Source organism: Fringilla coelebs (genome assembly GCF_963513975.1).
Source record: "Fringilla coelebs genome assembly, chromosome: 7".
Lineage (NCBI taxonomy): Eukaryota > Metazoa > Chordata > Aves > Passeriformes > Fringillidae > Fringilla > Fringilla coelebs.
In genome coordinates, this window is record NC_140035.1 from 1,595,764 (window position 1) to 1,618,131 (window position 22,368).

The 22,368-nt window shown below is 45.8% G+C and overlaps 1 protein-coding gene across 1 annotated transcript; it reads left to right on the forward strand.

Annotated features, from left to right (window-relative positions):
* The first annotated feature begins 510 nt into the window (after positions 1-510).
* Positions 511-7,197, forward strand: RBM43 (RNA binding motif protein 43). The gene is made up of 4 exons (XM_084209796.1): positions 511-689; positions 3,098-3,284; positions 4,976-5,070; positions 5,700-7,197. The coding sequence occupies exons 1-4, from the start codon at positions 687-689 to the stop codon at positions 6,417-6,419; spliced, it is 1,005 nt and encodes a 334-aa protein (XP_084065922.1). The 5' UTR covers positions 511-686; the 3' UTR covers positions 6,420-7,197.
* Positions 7,198-22,368: the final 15,171 nt, after the last annotated feature.

Below are 22,368 nucleotides of genomic sequence, written 5' to 3' on the forward strand. Positions count from 1 at the left end.
CTCCACTCCTGTCCTTCTCCATGTGTATCCCTGTGTGTCCCTGTCCCTCTCCACACCTGTCCTTCTCCCGTGTGTCCTTCTCCATATGTGTCCTTGTCCATGTATTTGTCCCTGTCCCTGCGTGTCCCTCTCCATACCTGTCGTTTTCTGAGTGTCCCTGTCCCTCTCCATGCATGCCCTTCTCCCTGTGTGTCCCTCTCCATGTATATGTCCCTGTGTATCTCTCTCCACACATGTCCCAGTCCATGCATGTCCCTGTCCATGTCTGTCCCTGTCCCTCTCCACGTATCCCTCTCCATGCATGCCCTTCTCGCTTGTTCCTCTCCATGTGTGTTCTTGTCCACGGATATGTTCAAGTCCCTGTCCCTGCCTGTCCCTCTCCCCGAGTGTCCCTTGTCCATGTATATGTCCCTGTGTGTGTCCCGGCGCATCCCGGTGCCCGTTCCCGCCCCGCGGTTCCAGCCGGGCAGGGCGGGCCGGGCCGCGCTGTGTCCCCGCCGGGCTGGGGGCGGCCGCAGGGGCGGCACCGCCGCTTCCCCGCCGCTTTCGCTTTCGTTTCCCCGCCGGGCCTGCTCGTTTCAGGTCCTCCCCGGTGGGATCCTGGTCCCGGTGGGATCCTGGTCCCGGTGGGATCCTCGTCCCGTTGGGATCCCGTCCCGGTGGGATCCGGTCCCGTTGGAGCGGCCATGGCAAGTGCCGGGGCCGGGGGGAGCGGGGCCCGCGCACCGCGAGGGACAGGGCGGGGAGGAGCTGAGGGGAAAGCGCTGGAAAAGGAGCTGGGGGCAAAGGCTGGAGGGACAGGAGCCAGGGAATGGCTCCCAGTGCCAGAGGGCAGGGATGGATGGGAGATTGGGAACTGGGAATTCCTGGCTGGGATTGCCAGAGCAGCTGTGGCTGCCCCTGGATCCCTGGCAGTGCCCAAGGCCAGGCTGGACGCCGGGGCTAGAAGCAGCCTGGGACAGTGGAAGGTGTCCCTGCCATGGCAGGGCTGCATTGGGATGAGCTTTAAGGTCCCTCCCAACCGAGACCGCTCCGGGATTTGCCGGGAAGCCCCCGCAGGACCGGTTGTCAGCGGAGCTGCTGCCCCATCCCTCCATCCCTCCCCGTTCCCGGCCCCTCCCTCAGCGCCCATCCCTGCCTGGGAGCAGCTGCTCGGCACAGACGCGTGTCGGGACTGATTCAGCACAAACCGTGTGTTCTTGGGTTGTTTTTTTTCCCTAACCCCACTAGCAGGCCCGAGTGTTGCTCCCAAACACCAGCTGGGAAGGTGTGAGGGCTGTCTGGCAGCCGAGCCGAGCTCCGGCTGTGCCAGGCGTGAGAAAATCCCCGTTTGCATTCGCTCCGTGCCGCCTCGGGACTGCCTCTCGCACGGGCCCCACCGCCTGCATAATTGGCTGCTGTCATTAATTAAAAGCTGCCGGCTCTCGGGATTGATGGAGCCTCTCGCTGGGTTTGTCCCCAGGGCCGTGGGGCTCCCCAGGATTTTGGGCAGGCATCGCTCCCGCAGCAGCACCTGCTGGAGCTGGAGCTGGGATCGGGGTTTAGGCAGCCCAGGCCCAGAAAGAAACCTTAAGAGAAGTTTAAAACTTAAGAGAAGTTTAAGGAATTCAGACGGAGTGACTGACCTCAAGTGCAGTTACTCGTTCCCACAAACTAAATTTATCTCCTCTCTTCCAAAAAGTCGGTGAACTCTTAAATGTAGTCAGTGCTCCACAATTTGCAGTGAGATTGAATTTCAGAATCAGAGGAAACCACGTTACCAGTGGGACCTTCCAGGTGACAAACTGAAAATGAGGGCTCATTTTTCCAGCTTTGGGAAGATGCTGAGAGTGTTTAAATGGCTGAGATCCCAGCTCTTCTGAATTTAACAAGGAATCAGCCCCTTGCACTCTGCAGGGAATCCTGCTGAGCATCACATGCAGTTACAATTTTTCTTTCTCTTCTGATGTTAAATATTAGAATCAGAGGAAACCATGTTACCAGTGGGAACTTCCAGGTGAGAAACTGAAATTTAGGGCTCATTTTTCCAGCTTTAGGAAGATGCTGAGAGGGTTTAAATGGCTGAGATCCCGAATTTAACAAGGAATCTGCCCCTTGCACTCTGCAGGGAATCCCTGCTGAGCATCACATGCAGTTACAGTTTTTCTTTCTCTTCTGATATTAAATATTAGAATCAGAGGAAACAACGTTACCAGTGGGACCTTCCAGCTGAGCAACTTAAATTTAATGCTCATTTTTACTGCTTTGAGAAGATACTGAGAGGGTTTAAATGGCATTTAAAACCATTTTTTAATGCAGGTGCCTGAGGCAGCCTGGCAAGCTGAGATCTGATTGGGCAGGATTAATTAACCCCTAAATGCACATTGCAAAGGCTCCTAAAACAACCAAGAAACTGAAAAACCAAAACAAAACTAAAAGAGACTGTTATTCATACCATTCACACCTAAAGGCTGAATTTTACCTGTTTTGAAAATGAACTTCTCTCGCTGCACGGAAGCAACAGTATTTATTTATATAATATTTATATATATATATATGTGTGTGTGTGTGTGTATGTGTGTGTATATGTATGTATATATATATATATATATGTATATGTCTATATATGTATACATGTATATATGTATATATAATGTATATCAATTATATAATTATATATTAATGATTATATTAATGATTGTATTATATTAAATTATATGACGTTATAGTATATGAAGATATATAATATATAATAATATATTATGATATATATTAATAATATATATAATATATATCTATTATATAATATAGAATATGTAATGTGTAATGTATTAGATATTAGATGTTATATATAATATATTATATATTATATAGATATTTATTGATAATATTTTTATATATTATATATATATATAGTTTTTTCAGAGATTATGCATTCTGCATGGATACTTTCATGTATTGCTGCTTGAAAATACAAGTTTCCAAACTTGAAATATGGGTGTGAACAGTGTGCACCAGTTAAAAGAAGACAAAAAAAAGGGAAAAATGGCAGAGGGAGTGGGAGGCTCGGCAGGGGTGGAAACCTGGGGTCCCTCCTGACTTTGCCCTCTCTGGCCAGGCTGGCAGAGGCACGAGGACCGTTGTCATCGCCGGTGTCCCCGCTGGCCTCCTGCAGGACGAGCTCCTGGCTGACCTCCTCACCATCCACTTCCAAATGTCCAGGAACAACGGCGGGGACGTGGAGCGCGTCACCTATCCCACGCGGAGCAGAGGAGTGGCCTTCGTCACCTTCGAGGACGCGGGAGGTGAGGACATGGACGTGTGTAACACACAGCCGTGCCAGGGAATGGCCCCAGAACGGTTTGAGATTGGGATTTTAGAGAAACTGGGGGCTCTTGGAATTTGAAATGCGAGAAACTCTTGGAACTTTAGGCTTGTATGGTAAAGTTGAAAGTTAAACACAAAGTTTAATTGGAAACGTTAAAGAAAAGGGCTTGTAAACTTAAGTACTAAAAGCAAAAATATAAATTTATAATTTAAAGTGAAAGCACATTCACCTAAATTTAAAAAAAATTAAAATTTAAATATATTTTAAAATAAAAATAATTAAATAATAAAAAATTTGAAATACAATACTCTAATTTTATAAATATTATAAATTTATACTTTAAATATTTGTACTATATATATAGTATATAGCATATATACTATACACTATATTTATACTATATCTATAAACTATATGTCGTTTATACTATAAATATTATAAGTAATATATTATAAATATATTTAATTTATATTACAAATATATAACTACAGTATTACTATATTATAAATGCTATAAATAGTATGAACTTGTACTATAAATTTATAGGTGCTATAACATAATTAACGAGAAAAAACTTATACTGTAACATAAATCCATAAAACAACATATTTAAAAATCAAATTAAAACCATAAATTTCTTTATTCACAATATTTTATTAATCAATAACTCTTTAAAAAATCCTGTAACTAAAAATCTTACAACTTTTTGAACTACACTATAACTATACTATACTATAACAATACCATACTACTAAACTATGCTATAACAATATAAACTCACCCTTCTTTTCTATAAAAAATTAAAAAAGAAATCACATCATCTAAACAACTCAAAAATCTTATCTCTCACTTACTCAGAGCTCTTTCAAAAGTCCTCAGGAGGCTGAAGCCTCTCTGGTAATCAGGCCAAGTTTCAGGATTTTATTTCTGCTCCTTGAAGTAATGACTCACTCATCATGCAGAACTTTAGATTTGTTTTTAGAAGCAAATTTCTGCCGTGAATAATGTGTTGTTTTTGTAGTCAGGCTCTGGGGGATAAATCTCTGCCAGTTAATGTGCCAAGGAGACGGGCTCATGTCTCTGAGCAATGGGGAGTCACAGATGAAGTGTTAGGTGAGAGTATGGAGGGGTGCATGTGTGAGGGTACAGGAGGGGTTCCAGCAGGCTGGAGGTGACTGGTTCACTGCTCCCCTGATGCCTCAGGTTTGGCTTTTCTCTGTTTCAGGCTCTGTGCTGCTTTAGTGTGCAGCTCTGAGCTTCACATTCAGCGCTGCTGAGCTCTGCACAGAGCAGGGAGACAAAACAATTCCTGCTCCAGCTGGGCACCAAGGACAAATGACCCAAATCTCAGGCCAGGAGCACAAACCCCGTGGGCTGGAGAGAGAAAAACAAGCAGGATGGGACTGCAGGGGCTGAAGCTGGGATGGGACAATGAACTGCAAGGTGCAAATGGAGCAGAGCTGATCCCAGGGAGAGACCCCGTGCCCGGCCGGGCATTTTGGGAACATTTTGGTTCATCTTGGGTGCAGCCCTGGCTGGGCTCTGGTGCTGCCCCAGGTGGGTGCATGGAGGAGATCCTTTGGATAAATCCCTGCTTTATTCTGGGACTCTGCCCAGCCTCTGCTCCAGGGCAGCCTTCTCATCCAGTGAATCTGGGTTTGTTTTCAGTTGTGGAGCGTGTTCTGAAGAAGGATCAGCATCTCCTGCAGGACAAGAGGCTGCCCAGGCCCTTCCCCCTGACAGTGACCCGCTACTGCCACAATGTGAGCTCCTCCCTGCTGTCATTATCTCTGCTTTCATTGAAGGGATGGGACCCCAGTCAGGTTAAAAACAATTTATGGCCCAGATCAGCCTCAGAGGCCGTGAGATTTAAGAGAGCATGCAGTCGGCCATAAAAAATGGTCACAAGTTCTTTGTTACAAGGCAATATAGAATTTATAACCCAATGGACAGTTGGGTTACAGTTGCCACAAAGTTTATTTTGCTTTTCTAACCTATCACCTTCTACTGCAACAAATATACTTTTATCCAGTGGGTTATTATCACGAGTACACACAAATGCTTCTATTATAACTTCTCAACTCTTAAGCCTACTCTATACAATTTAATTTCTGCATTATAAACCCTTCACCATCTTATCAATAGTTTCTTACTTAACTAAGTTACTTGAGATGTTTCTTACTTCATACTTACAACTATAGAAACATAAGTTTGTGATTTTTCTGCTTAATGTCTGTGTACTTTATTTTTACATCAATCCAAGCTTCTTCCAAGGCTGCAGATCAAACCCTCCTGTGTCTGTTGAAGTTTCTGTCTTTCCATTTCCCACGCCTAATTCATCTAATTATGCTTAATGCCTCATTAGCCACTCCTTAACTTCTCCCATTGACAGTTGCAGGCTTTCCTCTGGGTCACCTCCACCCTCGACATGGCTGTTTTCAGAGATCACTTGGTTCTAGAAGATTTGGTGGAAGAGATGAAGCAGCAGAGCCCAGCTCTGAGCTTTGGGCCTTTGCAGCGTGACGGGCAAATTGCCGTGCGAGGGTCCTTCCCAGCACTCCGAGTGCTGAGAGATTTCCTCTTGCTGAAGGCAAAATCCCTCCCAGAGGAGGGCAGAAGAGAGGGGAAACCCCACCAGAGACCCAGGAGGAAGCTGCAGGAGCACAGAGGTGCTGCAGAGATGGGGAGTTCCGCCCGGGATGCGCACAGGGAAAAACACGTGCTGGTTCTGGACACGGATATCTATCACTACATGAAATACTTCCACCCCAGGCCTTTCCAGGGAAGTGACGTTGTCATTTCTGGTGTCACCGATGGTGACATCACCACGGTGTGCATCGAGAGTGCTGCCAGCAAGGCTGGTGCTGCACAGGGGGCCAAGAAGATGATAGAGAGTTACTCTGTGGAGCTGCAGAAGATTCTGCGGAAGGAAAGGATCTGCTTCAGGGAGCACAGCAGAGCTGGGAGGCACAGACACAGGCAGCTCTGTGAGAAGCTGAAAGCACGCTACCCCCGGGTGCTGCTCATCCCTTATGACACCCACCTGGACGTCGTGGGCACCTCTGCTGATGTTTTGGGGTTCACAGAGGAGGTGAAGAGGCTCTCCAGGTAGGAATGAGGCTTCCTGTGCTTTGGGTTTCACACCCAGACTCTGCCTGTGGCCCTGTGGCACGGGGATGTCACTTTGTCCCGCTCACAGGCTGGCTACTCTGCACGGGAGAGTGACCAAGCTTGGCTCCCCCAGACACCAAATTAAGGTCAGAACAAAAAATCAATCATTTTTGCATCTTTCATGCACTCGGGGACCTCTTCTGCCCAGAAACAGCCACATTTCCTTCTGGTACCTCAGTGCCTTCCCATCCCAGCTTGCTATCAAGGAGTACATGATGAAAAAAGAGATTTTTTTTTTTTTTTTTAAGCTGGTTGTGCCAGCCATGTAGGAAACACTGCAGGGAAGTTGTGTGTGAGGTTCTGTGAGGAGGTGACCACAGCAGCCAGGAATGGGAACCTTTTCTGAGCCTTTATCTGCCTTGGGAAGAGAGCTGGGACACCTGGCAGAGCAAAATGCACATGGAATGGACAGGCTTGAGACAGCCTTGATAATTCTTCCCTGCAGGAAACTGGCAAGTTTGTTTTCATAGGAGCAATAATGGGGTTTTTTCCAGCTGTAAAGGCTTCTGCAGCATCTATTGACAGCTCCTTATTTAGACATGAAAGTGTGTCCAGAGATTTGATGGGAAAATGGGGGGGCATTCAGACTTTGGGATCAGATTCTGTTTATGCAGATCTGTTTCTATATCCATTACAAGGGCACAAATGGGGTTTTTTTTTAAACCAATTTAGGAAACAGCTTTTATTTTGTGATATCTGTGTGTTTAGAATAATTTCTCAAAGCATCCAGAGCAGCTTTTCTGTCTGATGTTTTAGGGGTTTATGCCATTAAAGACAAGTGTTGTCTAAAACATTGTGTCTGTGTTATTTTAACCAAATCCCAGATTTTTGGTTGGAAGCCCAAACCTGAAGCCCAAGAAATGCTCGAGTCATTTTCTTGTCATGACTGATTCTCCATTGCAGTGGAGGCAGTGAGAGGTGTTAAAGCACCTCTGTGTACTAAAAATGTATTAAAAGTGTATTAAAATGAATTAAAATTGTATCAAAAATGACTGTCACAGCAGCAAGCTGATGAGCTTAAGTGCTTTGCTGAATTGGGAGAGGGGAGCAATGTTTAAAGATATTTAAAAATAACAATAAATTATTATTAGTAGTATTAGTATTAAGTATTTAATTTCATCCTTTCCAAGTTCCCCTGTTCTCTGCAGGTTCTCCAGGGGGCTCAGGGATGGGAAACTCTGGAAAACTCACCCTGGAGCTGTTTGGGGTCATCCCCACAGAGCTCAAGCAGAGAGATGGGAAGTTTTTCAACCTTGTCAAAGAGAAAATCCTCTATGAAGGATAATCCTTTAATGAAATTAGTGCTGTTTTCCAGTGTCCACATTGAGCTTCTCATCTTTTTTTCTGAAGAGCCTCATTTTTATTTTACTTTTTTTTTCTGATTCAGAGCTCTGGTATTTCCTATTTTTTGCTCAGCAGGCAAAGCAGTGGCACTGGTGTCTGTGTGAGCCCTGGCTGGTTGCTGCTGGCTGAGGGTGGTTTCTGAGTCACTTTTGGCACCAGCACAGCTGGCAGCAGCACTCCAGGTGTCCTTCAGCTCTGGTTTTCTGCCAAACAGCTCCTTCTTACCCAGGGATCTGCAGTCACCGCCTCAGAACCTTGAAATCACCGCTGAATAAAATGTTCTTTTTGAATCCTGGCTCAGCTGGAGCAGCTCCTCTTCCCAGTCCCTTTGCCCCCACGTCCTTGGCACCCCTTCAGCATTATCCCATTGTTCCCAGGGCTCTCCATCTGCTGCTCTCGTTCCCAGGATGTGCTGCTGGAGACAAAAAGGGCTTTTTTGCCTCGGCTGTTTTGTTTGTGGAGCGCTTTGGAGAGAGGCATCTGGGGAAAGAGGAGCAGGGGAGCTGTTGTTGTGCTCCAGGGCTGCTTTTCCAGCTTGGATTTGGCTGGGAGTGCCCCACCTTTGGCCCTGGGCTGCTGGTTTCTGAAACACAGCCAGAGCAGCACCACCAGTGAAACACACATTCCTTCCCCCCCCATTCCACTGGAAACAATGGAAATTTGGCTAAAACCCCTCCAGTTTGGTCACTGCCATGAGCATTCCAACAAATCCAACCAAACAAGCCCAGGTTAGGGCTGCTCAGGGATTTGCCAGCTCTCTTTCTCACAGTTATTTTTATGGCAAGCAAGGCTCTGCTGTCTCTATGAAATTCCACTTGAAAAATATTTGTGTGTGTTGGATAATATCCTGGGAAACAGCTGTTATTCCTGGATCTGTTGGTTGACTCAGGGCTCTCAGGTTTGCACATTAATTTGAATAAAAAAATTGCTCAGGAGACCCCAACAAAATATTTGTGCCCTCCCTCGCTGCCCTTCCCCAGAAGGGGAGAAATAAGAGTTGTAAAAATCCAAAGCCTAATTTTGATTTGAGGCACAACTCCCACTGGAAAATAAATTTTAAAAATACTTGAAAAGCAGCAGAATGTGAGCTCAGTTCCTGACAGCACCTGGCTACAGTCAGTGGGGAAAACACCTTAAAATGCCTAGAAAAACACCTTAAAATGCCTTGAAACCACGAGGATTTGAGGGACATCCCTCAGCAGGAAAATCTTTGCCAATTTGGAGGCCAAAGCCATCTCCAGGCTGTGCTGAGGGGCTGGGGGAGGTGGTGCAGCAGGAATGATTGACTGGAATCCTTCAGCATCCCTGACACAAAGGGCTGCTCCTGCAGGGAGGGAGGACAAAGCCTCCCCTATTCCCCAGGGTACCTGTGCATCTCATCATGCAGCAGGAAGGATGGAGGCCATTCCTGCAGGAAGGAGGAAAAAAAAAAGCCCTTTCTGCAGATTTCTTGTCCCCAAAGCTTCCCCCACCACCTTTGAGCTGCGCTCAAACTTTGTGCGTTTGCTCCAACTGCAAAAGATCTCTCACATCTCCTGAAAAATTGCAATCCCAGAGGAATATTCTGAAGGAATATTCTGCTTTTGAGAACCCTGTGTTTTATTTAAAAATAACCCCCAGAACGATGTGCAAGAAAAATAAACAGAGTTAATAACAATTATCTCGTTATCTGAGGCAACTTTCACACCCACACCTCCGTCAGGCCACGCTGGAGCTTGGGAAGCATCCAGCCCCGATGAAAATGGGAATATTCACCAGCTGGGGGTGGTTGGTGAGTCCCTGCAGCCGTCCAGGGGTGGATCCCAGCTGGGGAGAGGAGATGGATTTAGCAGGGATCTCCCTTGGCTCCAGGAACAAACCCTCGTTCCTGTTCTGGTGCGCATCTTGTGTGAGAGAAAAGCAGCTGTGACCCTGCCCAGGGGGGCTGGAAAAGCTGGGAAATGCCTGGGAAAGCTGGGAAACGCCTGGAAAAGCTGGGAAATGCCTGGGAAAGCTGGGAAATGCCTGGAAAAGCCTTCTGATTGCTCTGCCCTTCCGAGGTGGTTTCTCCCCCACACCCAGGGTGGTCGGTGTTCCAGGATCCATGGCTTCCATCCAGTTTAATTCCAAAGAACTCCTTGGGGCTCCTTCCCTTCACTTGCTGCCCTTAGCAGTGAAAAGTCCTTTTCCACCCCTCTCTTTTAACTTATTAGCACAGAGCAATCCCAGGGGTGTACTTTACCACCTTCACCTCAATTTTAGAGGATGGGAGTCTTCCCTGATTTCTGCAGCAGCTGCCTGAAGATAACCAGGCACCCTGGCCAAGGGGATGAAAAAGAAGCATTAATTTTAATTATGATTTAAAGCAAACCAGAAAAATCGAGTCAGACTGCACAATTCAGGACTGACAGCACCTGGTCTGCTTGTACTTAATTTTTCCTTAGTTGTAGGAGTTGTAGAACATCTGCTGGAAAACAAATCCCTTTTTCTGCTTCCCTAACACAGCTTTCCTTTGTCTCCTGACACCCATTAATGACCTTTGAAGAAATCTCCAGAAAGGAACTCGGTTAAGGAAAAACACCACCTCTGCAGGCAGCAGCACCAGTTGCATTAAAAGCAGTTTCCAGGTGGATTTTCCCTGTCCTTTCTGCTCCTGCCTTTGTCGTGGGAGCAGTGGGGATCAGCACCTGGGGGAAATGAATTTGCAGAGAATTCTCTCATGGTGTTGTAAAAGCTGATAGGCCAAGAAAAACTTCTAATGTGCTGTAATTAGGAAATATTTGGCTTCTGATGGGGATGGTGTGAATTATAACATCTGTATTGTCCCACCCTTCTCGTGAGACTGAAAATGGAGTAAAAGTTTTTAAAACACCTCTCAGTCACCCCATCTCTGGGTCAGGAAAGGACTCAGTCTGACAAGCACCTGCCACCCACAATACCAAAGGGAGAAAAAACCCAGGATTAAATACTGGGAAAACAACGTTCTGTTGTGTTTGCACAGCTGGAATGGTTTCATACTCCTGAAACCCCTGGAGAAGGAATGCCGGGGTGGGGTGTACAAATGGCATCCCGACGGGATGGTGCAGGAGAGGTGGGATTTCTCCCCACTGGGATTTCCTCAGCTGCGTGTGCTGGAGCTGCTCGTCCCATTCCTTCCCTGTTCCCTCTGCGAGCCCCGGGCTGGTCCTTTTGGGGTCCCTCGGGGCTCTCCGCCGCTGCTGGGTCCCTCCTGGGGCTGGACGCGGGGACAGGAGCAGGTGCCGCCAGCCGGAGCTTGTCCCATCCTCCTGCTCCTGTCAGCTCGGCGACACAAGAGGGAGCCAGATGCTTTGGAGCCGGAATTCCAGGGTCTGCTGCGGGAGGAGGAGAGCCGGGAGCGGGTCCTGCTCCAGCCTGGGGCATCCTGCGGGGAGCCCGGCTCGGCTCACCTTTCCTGGAGATGTTGGGATCGGGTCCTGGCTCAGCTCACCTTTCCCTGGAGGAGATATTTGGATTGGGTCTTGCTCTCTTTTGGAGCTGTGGGAAGCCAAGCTCAGCTCACCTTTCCCTGGAGGAGATGTTGGGATCAGGTCCTGCTCCATCCCAATCTCAGCTCACCTTTCCCTGGAGGAGATTTTGGGATCAGGTCCTGCTCCATCCCGATCTCAGCTCACCTTTCCCTGGAGGAGATTTGGGATCAGGTCCTGCTCCATCCCGATCCCAGCTCACCTTTCCTGGAGGAGATTTTGGGATCAGGTCCTGCTCCATCCCTGAGCTCAGCTCACCTTTCCCTGGAGGAGATTTGGGATCAGGTCCTGCTCCATCCCTGAGCTCAGCTCACCTTTCCCTGGAGGAGATTTTGGGATCAGGTCCTGCTCCATCCCTGAGCTCAGCTCACCTTTCCCTGGAGGAGATTTTGGGATCAGGTCCTGCTCCATCCCGATCCCAGCTCACCTTTCCTGGAGCTGTTTGGAGCGGCTCCTTCCCACCTTTCCCTGCCCAGATTTTCTCCCAGCCCCTCCTTCCACGTTCTTATCCACCCGGATTTCACGCTGAGCCCGGGGGTGTCTGAGAGGAGCAGGAGCTGTGATTAATCCCTCGTTAAACACGGTGTAATTAAACCGTGCTGTAAGCAATCCCGTGCCAAATGAACCCCATTATCCCATGCCCCGAACCAGGTGAGCTGGGAGCACGGACTGAGAGGATCTTTGGGGTCCTTCCCACCCCAACCTCTCCTCCCTCTGTGTGGGATCCCCCCTTTATCTCCCACTGCTCTGATCCCGGCTTACCTGGGCTCCTGATCGCTCCTAATCCCCTCCCGACTCTCCAAACACTCCAGACACCTCCAGCTCCACTGCTCCGAGGAATTTAACCCTTCCCTTCTCCTCCAGGCTGCACTCAGTGGCACCAAATCTGTCCCTTTAGACGGCCTGAAATAAAAATTTAAAAATCTTCACTTTGCCTTTGACGTGGATTGTGACAAATTTTTCCTGGTGTATCACAAAAGCTGCTCCTCTCCTTAATGTCAGAGACAATTGTGCTGCTGGCCTGCACTGGGAGCATTTGTGCATAAAATCTCATCTTCACCATCACCTGGGTGCTTCTCTTTTTCAGCAAAAAGCTCTTGTGTGGACACCAGCAGTCCTGAGCAAATGGAAATTTCAATTCCCACACTAAAACCTCCCTGAGAGGCTTTTCCCTTTTTCATTGTTGGATGGAGATCTGCCCCAGGAGTGAAGGGTTTGGCTTTTTTCTCAGAATCCCCCAAACTTTCTGAACAACAGAGACCCCAGTGCCTGCTGTGCCAGCCCAAAAGGGAGCAGGAAGAATTTTCCAGGATTTTCCGGGTTAATTCCTGGCATTGGCAGGCCTGGAGGGGCTGGAATGGGATTTCCAAAGGGGGAAACAGCCTGGAGGGAATGCTGGGATGTACAGAAATTCCTGCAGGGGAGGGGGCTCATCTGGATGCAGAAAAGCCAGGAAGAGGGAGCAGAGATTTACTCAGATTTGGTTTAACCTGAGCTCCCCAAACCACCCAAAACCAGGCTGGAAATGCTGGATTGTGCCTGCTGCAGGATTTCCCCACACGTGGAGCTGCTGGAGACCAAACCAGGCTAAATCAGCTGCAGAGGAGAGGAAGCTGAAGATGGAAAGATGAGGAAAACCCACAGAATAATTGAATAATTTCACATTGAAACCGTCCTGAAGCTGCAGCAGAGTAACTGCATTTATTCAGCTGCTGTCCCCAACGTGTCACCCCATCCCTCCATCCCCATGCCCAGCCTGCTCTGCACCCTGGGTGCAATGTCAGCAGCCTCAAAGCTATTTGAAGCCTTGCCAATCTGGGGCTTGTGAAATTTCAAGCTGTTTTTTAAAATTATTCATATTATTTGTTAATTAATTTTTTTTTTTGGTGCTAAGTTCTCGCTTTTTTAATGTGAGTGACCTTGAAAAGCTCCCAGACTTGCAGTGCTGCCGTGGCAATCACAGAGTGAATACCTAATCAAATGAGAGATCCTCAAGGATTACATTTGAATTAAAATCAGGAGAAATGTGGGTGGGGAGGGACCTTAAAGCCCATTTTTTTCCAACCCCTGCCACCTCTCACTGTCCCAGGGTGCTCCAACCCAGCCCTGTCTCACCTCAGCAGAATTTCTTAAGTAATATTTCTGAAATAATTGTGGTTTTGGTGAGGACAGGCAGCTCTCCTGAAGGATAACTGATCCCCCTTTGGAACAGGTGGTTTTTTGTCTTTAACTCTGAATTTTGGGAATGCTGAGGGGGGCTGGCAGTGCCTCTCCTGCCCGTGTCACCGGGCAGGGACAGGGTGCCAAGCTGCCCCACATTCCATGCACAGCATTTCCTGGCATCAGGGACTGAGAACATGCTTAAAAAATCATCATTATTATCATCATTATTATCATTATTATCATTATTATCATTATTATCATTATTATCATTATTATCCTTTTTCTTCTTCTTCTCCTTCTCCTTCTTCTTCTCCTTCTTCTCCTTCTTCTCCTTCTTCTTCTTCTTCTCCTCTTTCTTCTTCTTCTTCTTCCTCTTCTTCTTTTCCTTCTCTTTCTTCTCCTCCTCCTTCTCCTCCTTCCTATTACTATTATTATTATAATAATAAATAATGATAATTATGTGTACTAATTATTATAGAATAAATAGAATCGTTATATCAGAAAAATATAATAATTACTATAAAATTATTAATAATAGCAATGGTTATAAATAAAGTAATAATTATTAATAGTTATATTAATTATTATCTAGAATAGCTATTAATAGTTCTATTAATGATTATCTTATATAAGAATAAATAGAAATATTAATGCTCATTATATTATTTATATATAATTTATATTTTAAAATTTATTTTTATATAGATATATATTATTATTTTAATGTATTTATTTATTTTTATTTATTTATATATATTTTATATAATATTATGATTATCCCCCTGAATTTTATCCTCTTCCTCTGGAGTAATTTCCCATATTAAGATGGAATTTGGGCTCCTGGACTAACAGGATTTGGGTTTCCAGGGATTTGCTGCTGGGAAATTTGGGTTCCACCTAAATTTCATCCTGTTTCTCTGGAGTTATTTCCCATGATAGTCCAACATATTGGGATGGAATTTGGGCTCCTGGAATAACCCAGTTTGGTTTTCCAGGGGCTGGCTGCTGGGAAGTTTGGGGTGCCACCTGAATTTTATCCTATTCCTCTGGAGGTATTTCCCATATGAACCTGGAATTTGAGCTCCTGAAAGAACAGGATTTGGGTTTCCAGGGCTGCCAGGGGCTGGCTGCTGGGAGATTTGGGTTCCACCTGAGTTTTATCCTGTTCCTGTGAGTTATTCCCCATGGTATCGTGGAATTTGAGGCGATGCCTCAGTTTGGAAAAGTGAGCGTTATGTGAAATGAGCATAAATGTTCTGAGTTTTCAGAGCTGCCAAATTGGAATATTTTTGTTGTTTTATGGACTGAAAAATGGAGGCAAAGAGGGCAAATGCTGGCCTGGGGCTGTCCCACAGGGGACACAGTCTCAAGCTGCACCAAGGGAGATGCAGGCTGGAATTAGGGAGGAAGTTTGTCACAGGAAGAGTGGTCAAACACTGGAATCATCTGCCCAGGGAGGTGGTGGATTCACCATCCCTGGGTGTGTTTAAAAACAGACTGGGTGTGGCACTGGGTGCCATGATCAGTGTTGAGGTGTGAGAACATGGGTTGGACTCGATGATCTTCAAGGTCTCTTCCAACCTAGAAATTCTGTGATTCTGTGACTCAATGGGAGAACAAACACTGGCAGTGGCACAGTGGGGCCAGGCCAGGGGAGTGGGAGCACTTTGTCAGCCTTGCAGGAGTTTGGGAAGTGCAGGACCCCGGATCCCACGTGGGGTCTGTGCCCCTCTGAGCTGAGCTCTCTGCCCTGGGATGCATCCAAACCCACCAAAATTCAGTGTATTCCCCTGTGGGGATCTCCCATGGAATTCCAGCCTGGCTGAGCCTGGCCAGCCCCCCTCACTGGGCCAACTCCCCCCTCCCCATGGATGTGGCACCTGGGGACACACAGGGGCTGGCACAGGGGGCTCTGCCCACACCAAAGTGTCCCCAGGGCTGCCCGGGCACAGCTCGGCTGAGCCTTCCCTGCTGCTCCATGGCCTCTAAAGCACCTGGAATTCCCAATTAAAACCCTTGGGATTCCCAAATTATAACACCTGGAATTCCCAAATTAAACCACCTGGAATTCCCAAATGAAAACACCCAGAATTCCCAAATTCCCCTTTAAAACAACTGGAAATCCCAGCTGAAAACACCTGGAATTCCCAAATTAAACTACTTGGAATGCCCAAATTAAAACTCCTGGAATTCCCAAACTCCCCTTTAAAAAACCTGGAATTCCTAAATTCAAAGCCTGGAAATCCCAAATTAAAACCCCTGGAATTCCCAAATTAAAACCCCTGGAATTCCCAAATAAAACCCCCTGGAATTCCCAAATTAAAACCCCTGGAATTCCCAAATTCCCCTTTAAAACACCTGGAAATCCCAGCTGAAAACGCCTGGAATTCCTACATTCAAAGCCTGGAAATCCCAAATGAAAACACCTGGAATTCCCAAATTAAAACGCCTGGAATTCCCAAACTAAAACTCCTGGAATTCCCAAACTCCCCTTTAAAAAACCTGGAATTCCTAAATTCAAAGCCTGGAAATCCCAAACTAAAACTCCTGGAATTCCCAAACTCCTCTTTTAAAACCACCTGGAAATCCCAAATGAAAAACCTGGAATTCCTAAATTAAAAGGCCTGGAAATCCCAACTTAAAATGCCTGGAATTCCCAACTTCCCATTTCAAATGCCTGAAATGCCCAACTTAAAAGGCCTGGAATTCCCAAACTCCCCTTTAAAAACCACCTGGAATTCCCAAATGAAGCCCCTGGAATTCCCGGATTCCCGGCAGGAAGGCTCAGCGTGGCTGCCAGAGCATCCTGCCAGGCAGGAAACCATGGCAACAGCTCCTGGAAGCATTCCTGGCCTGGCTAACTCGGCCCAAACTCTTCCCAGGCTGGTTCAGTTCTTCCCCCTCTGGCTATGTTTTTATATTTCCATTTTTGGTGGATTTTAACAAGCTGGGCTGAGCTCTTTGTCTCAGTTGCAGTTTTGAGGCTCTCTTGGACATCTCTCACTAAAATTCCTGGGGTGGGAAAGAGCTTGGCTTAACACAGGTGGTGCCTGATGCCTTTCTTAACCTTTGAGCCGGGCTTAACAAAGCTCAGACTAACAGAGGAGCTGAGGCTGGGTTTTTCTGGGAGCCCTTCCCTCCCATCACTCGAGTAATTTTTTTATTAAAGGAAGATATTGTGGTGAAAGTGGGAGGAAAAGTGGATTTGTCTTTCCAAACCAAAAAGAAACAGTGGGGAGGATTCCACTGATGGGTGAATGGAAAAAGAGATTTGCTATTACAAATAAACTGGAGGTTGGCTGGTAAATGAAATTAGAGAAGAAAGAAACAATGGGGAAAAATCCCTGAATTCTGTAAGAATTAAAAATTTAAAGGGAGGGTTATGCATTAGACATGAATCTTTGGTATCAGGTGTCTTTGGTATCTCAAGCACCTCAGAAATGGGGAAAGAGAGAGGGAAACTGGGATAAACAGGAGGCTGCATCCTCCAGAAATTGGAGACACCCCAGGGCAATGCCCATGGCCTCTCCCTTCATTGGAATAAAGTTCCAGGGCTCCTCTGTCTCCTTCTGGACACAAACCTCTGGTGTTGGTAGGTTAATGTTCCTAACAAAGGGAAGATTGGAAGGCTCAGCAAGGAGGGAGATGCTTTTTGACGGGTGCAGTTCCTTTTTTTGGTGAATTACCCCAGGAGCAGAGCCCAGGAATTCCCGGGGTGATGACTCCAGCTCTCCCATCTCCCAGCACATTTAGATCTGAGCTCCAGATTGCTGGGAAGGCTCGGCTGGATGTCAGGCATAAAAGCTTCATAAGTGACATACTTTACATTTTTTCGGTGCAATCGAGTCTAAAAGCTTCCACTCAGTTCAAATTACCAGAGGTAATTTCAACACAGCTGTCAAGGCTTGGTGGAGATTTCCTTTTTTTAAATTTTTTTTTTTATTTTCCTCCTGGAAATGGGAGTTTTTCCTAATGTGCTTTTACGTGCCAGGGTAATTTCTTTGTGTGCAGGTATTGCAGGGAGAGGTGAAGCCTCACTTTTTGCTGGGAGGGGTTTTTTGGTCCTTCTGTCACATCCCTGCTGCTGGAAATGATGCCCCGAGTTCATCGTGGGGTGGGTTTGACTCTGATCTGCAGGTCTGAATTTGTAGGGCTGGAGTGAGGAAAGCTGAACCCCCAAAAAATCCGTTAAATTCTAAAAAATCTTTAATTTTTTCTGCACAGCGAGGAGCTGCAATCCCTGGGATGGTCCTGGATGGGTGCATGGAGCACTCCCAGATCTGCATTTTTTTGAGGGAAAATGTATTTTGAGGGAAAAGTCCCCTTTAAATTGCCTGGAATTCCCAAATTAAAAGACCTGGAATTCCCAAATTAAAATGCCTGGAATCCCTCACACCTGCTCAGGTGGAGGAAAACCCCAAATTTCAGTGCCTGCATCTCCTCCTTCCTCTTCAGGCACAGAAAAGTCCTTCGGGTGGGTTTGGGGTGACAGAAAATCGACATTTCCATGTGAACAGGGCCATTCAGCCCTGACAAAACCAGTGCTTAACCCCGAGTTTAAGCTTAAATCCTTTGCTAGACCCGGCCTTATCAGCACTGACTTTTAAATATTCCGTTTTCTTCGGCACCAGGGTGGCTTTTTGGGACGCTGATGATCCTGGAAAATCCCCCTGTTGCACCTGCGGGTCCTGCTGAGCCCCAAATTCCATTTCTGACCCGATCAAAGACGCTTCATCATCCCCAAAGATTTGTCTCACCCTTGCGAAGGAGCGATGGGGGAATTTTATTTCTATTTTTTTGGGGGTGGTTTTGGCTCTGGGGAAGCCAAACTGGGGGTGCTGGAGCATCTCTGGGGACAGGGACAGCTCTGGATCCCAATTTTCCCAAATCTGCCAGGAACTCACAATCTCAGCAGCTCCTCACCAGTCCCCTCTGCAGGATCCCACTAAAAAAAAAAAAAAAAAAAAAAGGGAATCAAATAATCCTCCTTAAAATAATGATAGGAACAACTTTTGGGGTTTTTTAAAAGGAATTTTTTCCCGTTTAGATGAACCTGATCCTCCAAGCCGTGCTGGGGACACATCAGCCAGCACCAGCCCAGAACTTCACCCCCCTTTTTTATGACCTTGGTGCTTGATTTTGTCCATTTTAATTTTTTAAAAAATTTAAAGTTTGATAGAAGGTTTCTGTAGTGTGTATTTGTATGCAAAGTTTGAGATGAGAAATGTTGACTCAGAACTATTATAGCCTTGATTTTCTATTGGAAGAAAATGGGAATTCTGGTTGTTTTTCCTGGTTTTTTTCCTCAGCAAACAGAGTTCAGGAGCTTTGTCCCATGCACACACCTGCCTTAGTGGTGACAAACTGATCATTATTTCTAGTTCTAAAAATAGAATCCCAGGCATGCATCCTGTCAGGTGGATAATGCTGGGATTTGCACGACTTGACACAAAAATGACAGAGCTGAGGATTCAAAACTTGCCAGTTTTGTTCTGCTCACTGCTTTAAATCACTTTGTTTCTCTTCACCTTTTAAAAATCTCTTTTTCCTGCAGTGAAGAAAATCCCACAACTGGTTGATCACCAGTGATGAAACCAAAAAGTCTCCACAGCAAAATGATGCTCCTATTTTTAAATTATTTTTTTGGAGGGGGAGAGCAATTATTTTTTGTTAAGGAGAAGTTCCCAAACACCTGTGCCAGCTAAAAATTAAAAACCAAGGAGCATGAATAGAAACTTCCAATAAGTCTATTTCTATTTCTATTTCTATTTCTATTTCTATTTCTATTTCTATTTCTATTTCTATTTCTGGCTGTTTTATAGCTATTTTTATATATTATGCATTTATAGTTATAATTATATATATTTGTTATATTTTATATTTAAAATTTTAATATTTTTTAAAATATAGATAATATTTATGCTTTTAATATTTTATGTTTATGATCAAAAGAGTGGCCAAAACACGCTATGAGTGAAATGTATGGAGAGGCAAGGTCTTGAAAGAGTGAAAAATTTCTGTATCCAGGCTCTGTTGGGTTAGAGATTAAAATAAAAGTTATTCAAAGGATCCAGGAAAAGGCAGCTTTTGGAAGGTTAGCAGAAATTTAGGATATGTAGGAAGTGAACTTGAAAAGAAAAATAGCATTTTCTGTAAAGTTTTGTTGGCCCTGAAATGAGAAATTCAGAAATTTGGAGGATTTGAGATGCAACTTTGTGTAAAAATAGAAATGTTGAGAATTCCAGATTTAGAAAGGGAAAAGAGAAGAGAAAATGTGCTTGGAGAAATCCTGGGAGATGAAAAGGAAGGGATGGGAAAAGTGGAAGTGAGATCCATGGAGGGCCAGATGGAGGCTGGGATCACAGTAATGGGATTAACAGAGATTAAAGAATCGAGCAGAAATCTCATTTATGGGGCCCTGACCCCTGAACCCAGCTGGGGGAGGTGAAAGCAGCAGAAAATTCCATTGGAGGATTTTTGGGAGCAATCCTGAATTCCTCCTCTTCCAGAGGGGCAGCAGGAGCAGGGATGGGTTCCAGATCCCTTCAAACAAAACCAAATCCAGCCCAAATTTCAAGCCTGGCAGTTCATTGTGGTCCTGTCTGGGTGGGGAGAGGGGAAATGAATATGGAATTAATAAATTAATAAATAGGGAATAACAATCCTTGGAAGTTGGGGCTCCAGGACTTGCTGGGATTTGCTGCCCTGGGAACTGCTGGGAGGGAAATGAAAGTGTGGAGGGGCAGGGAGAGCTCAGCTCAGCCTGGGAGTGATTCCTGAGAGGATTTTCCATCAGGACAGGACGCAGAACCTTCTCATTTCCTCAGGAACTCTTTTTTTTCCCCTTTCCCCCCTCTTTGTTCCTCCCTTTTTTCTCTCATTTTTTACCCTTCCCACTCCCTCTTTTCCCCTCTTCTTTCCCTTTATTCCTCTCTTTAGCCTTCCTTTTATTCCCCCCTTTTCCCATCTTTACCTCCTTTCCCTCCCTTTTTTCCTCCTTTATTTCTCCAATTTTCCTCTCTCTTCCCTCCCTTTTCTCCCCCTTTCCCCCCTTTCTTTTCTGCCATCTTTTTTTCCCATTTCTCCCCTTTTTCTTCCTTTTCTCCCCTTTTCCCCTCCTTTCCCCCCTTTTCCCCCTTTCTTTTCCCCCTTTCCTTCCCTTTTCTCCCTTCCTCCCCTTTTCCCTCATTTTCTCTCACTTTTTCTCCTTTTTTCTCTTTATTCCTCTTTATTTCCCCATTCCCCCTCTTTTCTCCTCTTTTCTTTCCCTTTCTCCCCCTTTTTTGTGCCATCTTTTTTCCTATTTCTTCCCCTTTTCCTACCCTTTTTCCCCCTTTTTCTCCCTTTTTTCCCCTTTTCCTCCCCTTTTTCTCTAGCATGTTAACCTGCACCAGTATTTACTGCCAAGTACCCTGAAAAGAGGCTCCTGAAAATAAACTCAGCTTAGAGATTCCCTAATGAGGGGGGGAAAAAAAGGATATTCAAGCACTAGAAATTATCTATGCAAAGAAAATTAAAACACTCCCATCAAAATTTGCATATAAAGAATAATAACCAGACAATGTGCTGGAAAATGGGTGTTAAATATAAATTAAATATATATAAAAAAATATATAGGTATATATTTGCATATATTATAATGTCTGTGTGAGGAATTTCTGAGATTTTAAATATCAGATCCACTGGGGAAGTTCAGCATATTCCCATAAAATATGGGATGAGACTGGAGGACACCAATTGGATTGGAGAGCACCAATTCCTGGGAAATCCAATTCTCCAGGAGACCCAAGGAATATTTCTGCCCTTATTCCAAACCTATTCCAAATGTGCTTTGAAATATGGGCTCCAAAAAAAAAAAAAAAAAAAGGGATTTTTGAGGAAATCCCCCACGGTTTGGGAGCACTTCCACGATTTCCTTTTTGCACATCCAACAGCAGCAGTGGCTGCGCTCGATTTCTGTGGAAAATCAAGGAGTGGGAGGCAGGAAAGGGCCAGGATTGGGTTGGAAAGCTGAAAAAGTGGGAAAATCCAGGTGCACAGGGGGTGTTCCCGGGGATGGAAGCAGCGGGAGGCTGGACTGGGATCGGCAGCAGGAGGGAATTCCCAGCTCAGCCCCAGCTTCAAAGGGAACCTGCTGGGAGGGGATGCAAATCCCCTCTTTAATAATTAAGGAGAACAATCTGTAAGCTGCAAAGTGGTGCCCTGATCAACCTAATTGCCACTTGGAGAGAGGAAATCTGCAGGGGAGGAGGAGGAGGAGGTGTGGATTCCAGGAGGAAGGCTGGGAAGGGGAAGGAGAACCAGCAGCTTCTGGAGAAGCACTCAAAGGCTTTTGGTTTATCCAACAGGAGGGAATGGCTTCAAACTGAGGGAACACTGATTAAATGGGATTTTGGGAAGGAATTCATGGCTGGGAGGGTGGGGAGGGGCTGGGATGGAATTCCCAAGGAATTCCTGGATCCCTGGAAGTGTCCAAGGCCAGGGTGGACTTTGGAGCAACGTGGGACAGTGGAAGGTGTCAGGAGTGAAACTGGGTGGGGTTTGAGGTCCTTCCAACCCAAATTCTGTGTCCCTGTGAATCTGTGACAACAAGGCTGAATCCCTGAATTCCTGAAGGGAATCCATGGCATGGGACAGTCCATGGCTGCCCCAGGAGTGTTTGGCAGGGCCCTGCCATGGATTGTCCCATGCCATGGACTCCCTTCCTTCCCACGGACAACTGGAGCAGTGAAAAATGACACTTTCCACCCAAAATGACACTTTCCACCCAAAATGACCCTTCCCACCCAAAATGACCCTTCCCACCCAAGATTCCAGCTGATTTTTATGAACCCAGACAAACAGGATTTCCTAGTCTTGGGGAGCAGTGCCTGCCCTTCCATTTCCATATCTTTCTCC

Bases quoted from the DNA above. Each gene is read 5' to 3' on its own strand.
- RBM43 (XM_084209796.1), top strand. The intron at 3,285-4,975 runs GTGAGGACATGG...GTTTGTTTTCAG, and splicing joins CACCTTCGAGGACGCGGGAG to TTGTGGAGCGTGTTCTGAAG. The intron at 5,071-5,699 runs GTGAGCTCCTCC...TCCCATTGACAG, and splicing joins TGACCCGCTACTGCCACAAT to TTGCAGGCTTTCCTCTGGGT.